This window comes from Gastrolobium bilobum, unplaced genomic scaffold (genome assembly GCF_033153095.1).
Source record: "Gastrolobium bilobum isolate Gb01-03AN ecotype WA unplaced genomic scaffold, APGP_CSIRO_Gbil_v1 utg714, whole genome shotgun sequence".
NCBI classification, from domain to species: domain Eukaryota; kingdom Viridiplantae; phylum Streptophyta; class Magnoliopsida; order Fabales; family Fabaceae; genus Gastrolobium; species Gastrolobium bilobum.
This window is the reverse complement of record NW_026899261.1, coordinates 550,289-560,882: the sequence shown is the minus strand read 5'-3', so window position 1 is coordinate 560,882 and position 10,594 is coordinate 550,289. Positions and strand designations below refer to the sequence as shown.

The 10,594-nt window shown below is 36.7% G+C and overlaps 1 protein-coding gene across 2 annotated transcripts; it reads left to right on the top strand.

Annotated features, from left to right (window-relative positions):
- Positions 1-4,042: 4,042 nt before the first annotated feature.
- On the top strand, positions 4,043-9,767 carry LOC133288912 (uncharacterized). Of its 2 annotated transcripts, XM_061486750.1 has the most exons (8): positions 4,043-4,667; positions 4,761-4,821; positions 5,872-6,107; positions 7,094-7,295; positions 8,181-8,312; positions 8,419-8,519; positions 8,595-8,713; positions 9,449-9,767. In XM_061486750.1, exons 1-8 carry the CDS (start codon positions 4,266-4,268, stop codon positions 9,513-9,515), a joined length of 1,320 nt encoding a protein of 439 aa, XP_061342734.1. In that variant the 5' UTR covers positions 4,043-4,265; the 3' UTR covers positions 9,516-9,767. The 2 variants fall into 2 exon arrangements, with proteins under 2 accessions (XP_061342734.1, XP_061342735.1); XM_061486751.1 differs by lacking the exon at positions 9,449-9,767 and having other exon boundaries at positions 8,585-8,717.
- Positions 9,768-10,594: the final 827 nt, after the last annotated feature.

Sequence of the window (10,594 nt, the reverse complement as noted above, 5' to 3'; positions counted from 1 at the left end):
ATATGGTTTCCATAATAGGTGAATTTTGTGGTTAGGGATTTTTGAAATTTAGCATAGGATTTTTTAAATATGTGTCATTTGCGTTCTCATCGCAAAAACTACAAAAATGCAATAGAGAAAAAGACCTTAGCATCAAATTTTTTCCCTCTAGTTCTTCAAATAAGATAGGCATAATTACATTTTTTATTCTATTTTTTTGAATATTTTATAATTATATACATGATTTAAAAATTTAGATTTATCATCATTATGTCTTTTCATAGGTTTCTAATTATATTAATTTCCCCTTATGTCCTTTCTTCTAACTCAGACCAAGATCGATAGCTCAAAATAAATATTAGAGTAAATATCTTTTTTCGTCCTCAACAAATTTCACGATGCCCACTTTAGTCTCTAGCAAATAAAAAGTGATACACAAGCTAATCAAGCGGTGGAAAAGGAAGTTGAAACTGCTATAGCAACACAGGTAACTGCTACAGCAACTAAAGAAAATAAACAACAGAACCAAGCATAGCTGAAAGGGAAAGAAGGAAGCCACGTAGATTTAGAGATGACTTGTATTAGATGATGACGTGTAATTAGGAACAGTAATAAAGCATGTGAATGTTAGTAGAGTCGGTGGTTACATAGGAAATAAAAGGAAAAGTGGAACTACACAAGGGGCATGTATTCAGTTAGTCTTGAAATAAAGAAATTATTCTCTCCCCTTTTCTCTCTCAGTTGCATCTCTATTCTACCAATTTGGTGCTTTCATCATTGAACCATGCCACCTGAAACTCGCTCTCGTTCCCTTGATGATCGATTGGACACCACACAGGCTGAGGTAGAAGTGTTAAAAGAACAGATGACCAAACGCTTCCAAGAACTGACTTGTAAATTGGATGCTATTTTTGACAACTATAGGGAGCGACAACCATCTCCTAGTGGGTCGTCCCACCAACCGTCCTCAATGCCGAAAGATCATGTCACTGCAAAAAATTTGCGCCTCAAAGTCTCACGTTATGATGGATCCAGCGATCCACAAGGTTGGATTTTCAAAATTAATCAATTTTTCGAATTCTATGATATAGATGATGCACAAAGATTGAAGATTGCTCCATTTTATTTTGAGGGAAAGGCATTGGCCTGGTATCAGTGGCTGAATAAAAATTCCTAAATTGATTCATGGCCACAATTTTTCACTGCTTTGCAAGTGCGATTTGGTCCTTCTGACATGGAAGATTATCAAGGTAAGCTATCCAAGTTGATGCAAAAAGGGACGGTACTGGAATACCAAGAAGCCTTTGAACAACTCTCTAACCAGGTAGATGGACTCTCCGAATCGTTTCTTGTGAGTTGTTTTATCTCAGGGCTAAAGCCAGAAATTAAACATGATGTTTCTGCCTTCCGTCCTTCTTCTCTGACACATGCAATATTCTTAGCCAAAATTGAGGAATCCAAGTTATAGCTTAAAAATAACCCACCAAAACTACACTCACCTTACCCTCAATTATTGCCCACACCCCAATTGCGAAATACTCAGAATACAAACCCTCCTAAGACCATTGTTACAAACCCCAATACCAATCACGTCAAACCTATTACCCAACGATTTACTCAAAGTCCAATTCACAAACGTAGGGAGAAGAATTTGTGTTTTACTTGTGGTGACAAGTATTTTTCTGGGCATAAGTGCAAAGCGTCAGTTCATATTTTGATAGTGCTTGATGAAGATAGTTTAGAAGAAGGAATATTGGCTGAAGATAACGAACCAGCAGCAAATTCTGAACAAGATCTCAATGGTATGGAAGTGTCCACGCCCCAAATTAGCTTTCATGCTTTGGCTGGTGTGGTGGTACCTCAGACACTCAGATTCAGAAGCTACTTTGGCAAGTCCGAATTCTCATTGCTAGTGGATGGGGGAAGCACACATAACTTCCTTCAACCAAAGGTTGTCTCTCACCTTGACTTGCCAATTATCACTGACAAGAGGTTTGAAGTAATGGTGGGGAATGGACAAATCTTGCAATGCGAATGATTTTGTCCAGCAGTACCAGTTAAGATTCAACAACATATTTTTTTGGTGGATTTCTATATTTTACCAATCCAAGGGGCTGATATGGTTCTTGGAGTTCAATGGTTGCAAGGGTTGGGACCAGTCACACTGGATTATAACAAGTTGACTATGGAATTTCTTTGCAACAGTGGAGCTATAAAGCTACAGGGGGAGTTTTATGCCCAGTTTAGGCGCCTTCAACAGACAGGGCAAGTTGCTTCATTATTCCAATTGAAAATGTCGGATTCCTCTATTGACTCAACTCCCACAGAAGTCATACCTCAGGTACAACAATTATTAGCATAATTTGATGCATTAATTCAGGCTTAATTCAAGCTTAACTCAACGCCAAATAGATCATCAAATACACCTTGAACCTCATGCCCTTCCCGTAAATGTAAAACCATATAGATACCCACATTTTCAAAAGGGCGAAATCGAAAAACAGGTAACACAAATGCTTAATTCAGGCTTTATTAGGCTTAGCACCAGCCCCTTCTCCTCACCAGTGCTGTTAGTAAAATAAAGGATGGCACTTGGAGGTTTTGCATTGATTATAGAGCACTTAATAGCATTACCATCAAAGATAGGTTTCTCATTCCTACTACTGATGAATTAATGGACGAACTAGGTGGATCCCAAGTATTTTCTAAGTTGGATTTAAAGGCTGGTTATCACGAAATTCGCTTAAAACCTGAGGATATTCATAAAACAACCTTTAGAACTCACCAAGGCCACTATGAATTTGTGGTACTGCCCTTTAGATTGACCAATGCCCCATCCACATTTCAGGCTACATTGAATCTTATTTTATAGCCTTTTTTGCGTAAGTTTGTTGCAGTTTTCTTTGATGACATACTTGTATATAGCTCTTCCTTGGATATCCATATTCAGCACCTGCGACAGGTTCTCCTCATTTTACAACAACATCAGTTTTTTATAAAGAAAAGCAAATGCTCTTTTGCTCAGAAAGAGGTTGAATACCTTGGGCATGTTGTCTCCAATGTGGATGTGAGTATGGACCCTAATAAAGTAAAAGTCATGTTAGATTGGCCTGCTCCCAAGAACATTAAGCAATTGCGTGGTTTCCTTGGCCTTACGGGTTATTATCGCAAATTTGTGCAAGGATATGCTAGCATTGCAGCACCCTTCACTGAGTTACTCAAGAGAGATGCTTTCCAATGGTGTAATGCTGCCCAATCATCTTTTGACAATCTCAAGGTGGCTATGACATCTGCTCCAGTCTTAGCTTTACCTGACTTTGATCAAGATTTCATAATTGAGACTGATGCTTCAAATTTGGGTGTTGGTGCTGTATTACTTCAAGCAGATCATCCTTTGGCATATTTCAGCAAAAAATTATCACTTAGAATGAAAAGGGCTGCACCATATGTCAGGGAGCTTTATGCAGTCACCGAGGCCGTGAAGAAATGGAGACAATACTTGTTAGGTTAGGTTAGACAATACTCATATCACGTGACTTTTTTTCAATCCATTAAAATTCTAATCGAATACTAATTGATTTTTTTGTCCAAAAACAATCTATTAAAATCTTTTGAAATAATGAAAGGTTTTTCTTCTGGGTTTCTGAGTAGTTGACTAAATCGCTGTATGACAATGGTAACCTCATATAACAAACATCACTATTAATGACTAAATCCTCGCCAAGCACACTTGAGAAATATCAAATCAAGAAAGGAATTATAGATATTCCGAATAATAAAATTAGCTCTATAGCCTAAATTGATTTCAGAAACAAAAAAACGCAGCAAAGGACATTGGCAAGCTTCCGAGAAATCTAATCTCGCTAACAAGCTAATCAGACCTTTATCGACAACCAAAAACAAATAAACATTGAATCACAAATTCATAACACAAAACAATATTGCCACCTTGCCATATTTCTTGAGTTCAATGCAAATACACATATTTTTAATCCAGGCCCATGGGCTTTAAATGGAGCTGGGCCTCTTCATTAGAGCTGGGGTTACAATATACTTCATTACTTCATCGTTGTTTCCTCTTCGTTCTTCTTCTTCTTCTTCTGGTTCAGATTTCCACTTTCAAACCCTTCTTCTCGCGTTCCCTCCTATTTCCATTTTCTCCAAATGCCCTCAACAAATTTTCCTCAATCGTAGCTCCGTGATACTTCTCCTTCACCGAATTTCAACCCTTCCAAAAGCTCTAAGTTCTAACCCATCCTTATTTCCTTCCAAAAACCCTAGCTTCCATGGCGTCCAAGAAGAAGCAATCCGAAGGAATCGCCTTATTGTCCATGTACAACGACGATGGAGACGATGAAATGGAGGATGTCGAAGAAGAAGAAGCAGAGATGCACGGGGAGAAGCAGGAAGACGCCGGCGGAGATATGAGATTCTTGGTGGATGATGATTTGGCGGTCACTGACACCGATGGAATGGCGGTGGTTGATTCTGGTAACGAGGGCGCGGATGATGGGTCCACCCCGACGGAGAAGAGTGGGTTTGGGGCTTCGACGCCGCAGGCAAACATGTTGGTTTCGCCGCTGCAGGAGCAACCGTTAGTATCATCAGATTCGAGGATTAGTAGGAGAGGGACGCTTACTATAGTGGACTATGGTCATGACGAAGTAGCAATGTCACCTGAGCCCGAGGTACTCCGTTTTATTGAACCCTTTCTTTCCAGTTCTCATATGCTAGATATTTTTGAAATGTAAATAATGGGTATTAGTTGGTTCTGATTGCAGGAGGGAGAGATTGATGGTAGTGGTCGAGTCATGTTCGGGGACCAGCTTCATGTGACCAATGGTAAGTAGAATTTTTGTTCGCGATTGAGTTGTAATTGCCTGCTAAGCTATTTTTCGTTTCGCTCATTTGTTCGAGTCTCTTGGTTTTAGAGTTTTGTTATGCTGCTTATTCCATGTGGAAGAGTTGGACTAAACAAATTCATTGGTCTACTGTTCTTCTCTGTCACTTAATAAATGAATTTGTTCGGCTGATAATAATGAACGTGACTTTATAGTATAAGCTACTGTGTAATTATGGTTATAACTCTACTCTTATTTATAATAGTTAAATCAATGAAGTTCTGTATGTTATTGATAGGGAGCATTAACAGAATAGGGATTTAGCGAAGTAAAACACCTCCAAAAGCTTGTGTATTAATGCAAATCAGTGCTCAGTACAGTATAGTGAGTATACGAGCGCAGTGTTGAGAAGGAAAATGGGAAGAACAAAAGAAGGAAAACAGAAAGAACAATGAGGAAAGGAAACCCAGAGTAATTGGAGATGAATCTTCCAAAGTCCCAACTAACTTCTGTTTAGCACTATTTAAGGGGTCCCACCCTTGCTGACCTGGCCGCTAACAGATCCCCCAAGTCTGCTGCTGAATATTTTCACCATTTTTAGTGTGGGCTCTATTAACAGCCCAAACAATTATATTTTTATTTCTAGTGTAGATTTGCTTGGGCATGGGCTGGGTCGTATTAAATATATGTTCAATCATGAGAAATGGTTCAGGTTCTTACATATATGTAGTATTATTCTTGCTGGCTCTCATTGATTAGATTAAGGTCTGGGTTATTTTAAATGCATTTTTTTTTTAAAAATGTGCTGTATTCTTTGGTCCTGACTTGGGTCCTTGTAAATGGGCAGAGCATTGGAAGTGCATTGTGATGGTTGTGTTTCACAACTTGTCATGCTTAAAAATGGCAGTGAAAAGACAAATGGGAATAATAGCAGGCTTATATTCAATCTTCTGAAGATGTTATTGCTTTATTTAATTTATTCGATTTCATTACCATTGTTGTAGGTGCATTGTCTTTTCCTCTTACTACCTAAAAGAATAATGTATTCCAGGTGATTTGCTAGATAGAACACCATCAGGAACTGTCCAAGTTTTAACACCTACCAATCAAGTTAACACACCTCAATTTTCTGAGCCATTGAAATATGATGCCATGAACAATGATGCTGTGATTAGATCGGATGATGCAGAAGTTGGAGAAGCAGGTCAAGATGAGCAAAAATCTTCAGATCCATTGGAAACATTTCTCCCTCCACCGCCTAAAGTTAAATGCTCAGAGGAGCTACAAGTATGTTGTGTTAAAATGGTTTTAATAACTTTGAATCTACGTCGTAAAGTAGCACGCAATTACTGAATTAAACTGGTTTGATTTTATCTTTTTCCTTGGATTTTGCATGCTTATTTAATTGTATTTTCCCTTTTTTGGGTTTGAGATTACGAGCATCTTTTTGTATTGATCTAGCATTCCATATTTTTATTACCTTTGAATTCAATCAAATAATTTTTGGCAATTAAAGGGTAGTGCTAAACTGTTTCATCTTGCTAATTTTTCTTTCTTGGTTAGTAGGTTGTGTTACCCAGACATAGTTAGTGCTTTTATATAAGTTACTGCCTCTTGGTCAATATATGAATGTACTTTGCATGTTCGATGACTTGATTCACTAGTCATTATTTTGTCTTAAAAGTTGTAATTTCGACATCAGATTGACTTATGTGGCTGTTGTCTTGGCCTAAACCAAACTATGAGTACTAGAGTAGTAACTGGCTTGTGAAATTCTAAATTCCATTTTATCGTTTGTCTTTACCATTTGAAATAAATCCATACTATTATAGAAAGTGGATCCCCCCTACTTCATCTCTAGTTTACTTTACAAAGAAACCTTTTTTGTACTACAAGTAAAAAGATAGGAGGAAAATGTTATAGCAAAAACCACCTTCCTAGTCACATCCGCACTTACTTTTAAGGCATTTATTTTAGAACTTTATATACTGCAGTTTAAGGTTTTAAATTTTCAAATTTAAAAAGAAAGTGCAACATCATGTCTCAAATAAAATGGATTTCCTTTCCAATTTAACAAAAAGGAAGGAAAAAATAAACCAAGACTTATACCCCACCTTTCAGTGTAATTCAATAATCAAGAAAAGTTGTATGTTCTTGGTAGTGGGTAGGATGTTTCTGATTTCTAGCTTTATCTTTGGTGGTTTGTAGCTTTTAGACAGTGCAAGTTTTTGTTTTCCCTTAACATTATTTCCTTTAATATTATGTTATTGCAGCGGAAAATAAATAAATTCCTAGAGTATAAGAAGGCTGGAAAAAGCTTTAATGCAGAAGTTCGCAACAGGAAGGACTATCGAAACCCTGACTTCTTACTGCATGCAGTGAGGTATCAGGATATTGATCAGATAGGGTCTTGCTTCAGTAAAGATGTATTTGATCCTCATGGATATGATTCAAGTGACTTCTATGATGAAATAGGTCCTTAACTGCTTCTTGTCTCTATCTTTCTTGTTGTTGTTCCTTGTATTTTTGTGTTTTGCTCCTGTTTTTACCTGTTTTATTGAATTTATCATACATACACTATAGTGTGATACGAACCTTGGGAGAACCTCACCCCAAAAGCTAGTTCATGAGATAGGAGAATCCAAAGTCCATTATAAACCTCACACCAGAACCTTATGTTTCCGATGTGGGACTCCAAGTCCCATACCTTGGAGTAGGATCCTAACATAGTGTCTATACATGGTTTTCTAAATTTATTTGTAACTGGGAGTTAGATCATTGTTGGCTGTTTATTCCATTAAGCTGACAGTTGATTTAAAGTATTTAATGTTGCAGACCTCCTATCTTTTTTATTCTGATGTTCAAATCATTTTTACTTTTGTTTTTCCCATTCTGAAGATAACTTTGAGGTTATCATTTAGGCTGCATGGATAACTTATTAGAACTTTTGTTAGCTTAGTTATGGTAAGCTTGGTGAAGTATAATTGATTAGACTAAGTTTTTTTTATATCTGTTAATTTAAAGGAACCATTACTTCATTGGTGCACCGTCTTAACGAAGCCTCTGATTTTGTTCCTCCCCAACCCCAAAAAAATGCGCACACAGTCACTTTTGTCAAATTTTATTGGTCTTGACTTGGCAAAGTGAATACTTGCAAATTTGAACTTATATTCCTGGTATGTCAAGATTTTGGTATCATAACTGGCATCCATATATTGATTAGCTGTTTGTAGTACTTTTCCTATCTCAAAACTATTTTAGTATTACCCAATGTTAGTGATGTTGCAGCTGTTTTTTTTTTTTTTTTTTTCCAATTATTTACCCTTTTTGGCTTATGTCGCTAATTTTAAAACAAAACAGAAGCTGACATGAGGCGCGAAAGTGATAGGAAAGAGCAAGAGAAGAAGAAAGCACAAAAGGTTGAATTTACTCCTGGGGGTACACAACCAGGAATTGTAGCTGCTCCTCCTAGGATCAGCATGCCTGTTGCAGGTTCAGAAACCACCTAGTTCATTTGTGCAGTGGTGAAGCTTTTCCTTAGAAATTATTTTTCATGTGTGTCTGCTCTATTCTTATATATATTGACCTTTTGCCGTAGGTGGTTCTGCTGTGGCTGCAACTGGTTTGCATTTGGTGCCTCCTACAGCTGATTCTACTAGTAGGGATGGTAGACAGAACAAAAAATCAAAATGGGATAAGGTATTCATCTAAACCAAGCAATTGCAACTTCAGTGACATTCTTCATCGAGCTTACAAAATTCTAGTGAATTTTAGGTGGATGGTGATCGGAAAAATTCTCTGCCCTCTGTGGGGCAGGATTCTGTATCCAGTGTTGGGGCTCATGCAGCAATTTTATCTGCTGCTAATGCTGGTGGTGGATACATGCTATTTGCGTAAGTTGATAAACAACCTTGAACTTCCCTATTCATTCTATTTCTATATATTGAGTCTGGTTGTGCTTTCAACTTCTGAGATTTGATTTCGATTCAGCATTTTTTTTTAATTATATAGACATTTTGAGGTATGTTTTGCATGTTATCAATTTGCTACTAAAAGAAAACCAGAATCTAAAATTTACATATACCTTGCAAGATTTCCGGATATAAATGTTGGTTTTGGATATTCATATCTATACATTTCATTATTGTTTTTCTGCTCTAGCAGTTTCTTAATTGTGTTGGAGCACTTGTGTGATTGACTGTGGATGGTTAAATAGTTAATTTTGTTGTCCTATTACTACTAATTGCTGTATCATCTACTAAGATCATTTAAGTGGCAGCTTGTAGGTTTGACGTAAGGCAACCAAGTTAGTAATTCTTGTGTCAGTCACCAATAAGTAGTTAGGTGAAGGTTCATGAAGAGTTTTATATTTAACATTGTAATTGCAATAATTCTTAATGCGCATTGGATAAATTAAATAATTGTTGTTTTCTGTACTACTAAATTCTGTTTTCTATGAAGAAATTAGTTCATAATATACAAAGCCTGTCTACTTTAATTTGTCCTGTGTTTATGATCATGTTACGTCATGAAATTGATTGTGAAAAATTACTGGAATATACGGTTCAAACAATTGGTAATTAGCTGATATGTTTGATACAATGAACCTCTCTTCTGTTGTTGAACAGGCAACAAAAACGGCGAGAGGCAGAGGAGAAAAGATCTAGTGAAAGGAGGTTGGAGAGACGATCGTGAGCCGTCCATTTTGGTCTAGTAACGAACACCGTTTATAAGCGGTAGTTGAGATTTTTTCTGTATTACAGTTTTGTTCTGTTCATTATTAACTTTGGTACTTATTATAGAAACTGTAAATTCTCAAAAAAGAAAAGAAATTCGAGCTACAACTGTGCCTTAATGCTTTATCCCTATGAGACAGCCTGAGTAATTCTTCTTTATTCCCCTGCAATAGCTGTACCGTGATCTTGCGGGTTGGTTGATTGGGGTTCGTTCTGTTAATAATCTGTCTTTATTTTTTATTTGATTAGTGCTTGCATATTTTATCAGTTTGTTAATTCTATATTTCTATTATTGTCATTATTTCCAGTGGCTTTTGGTAGCGATGCACTTTGCACTAGACGTGTACGGATCTTTATATAAAGAGATATAGTTTTACATTACTCGCATCCATGCAAGCATATGGATCTATGTATGATTAGTGCATGCGTCTTTACCTCTATGTACGTATTTGCGTTCAGATATGGGGGTAAAAAAGGAGCAAAAGTTTATGTGGTGCGGGATCAGAAATCATATGGTGGGACTGGTGAGAGAAAGGAAGAAAAGGTTGAGGAGAGAAGAGAGAGAGAAAAAAAAAATTAATCTAGGTGTCGATATTTTAATGGAAGGATCATGGTGGTCCTGGATCACAATTAAAAATTCCGTAAAAAAAGTTCGATACGAAACAATTAACTTAATTTGGACAAGTGGATCGATGTGTCAGATCGAATGGCATGGTTGTTTCAATTTATTTGTTCATTTCTATAAGGTCCATTAAATATAATGGAAATGTTTATGGAAGGGCATCTCTGTTTGCACGAATTAATTAGAAGATAATACGTTGATATCACAGAGTTACTTATGGACTTGAGATTTATTTTTTCATCTAATACAAATTTTGGGAAAATTTCACATTAAAAACTAGTTCAAGTGGTAGGAGAGCTCAAAAATTCATATAAATTTCACATTAGTCACCCATGTAACTGCAATTGAATTGTAACATTTCATTATATTTTGTTACTGTTTTAGCCCTAGCGTTCACTTGGGCTAGCTTTATGCTA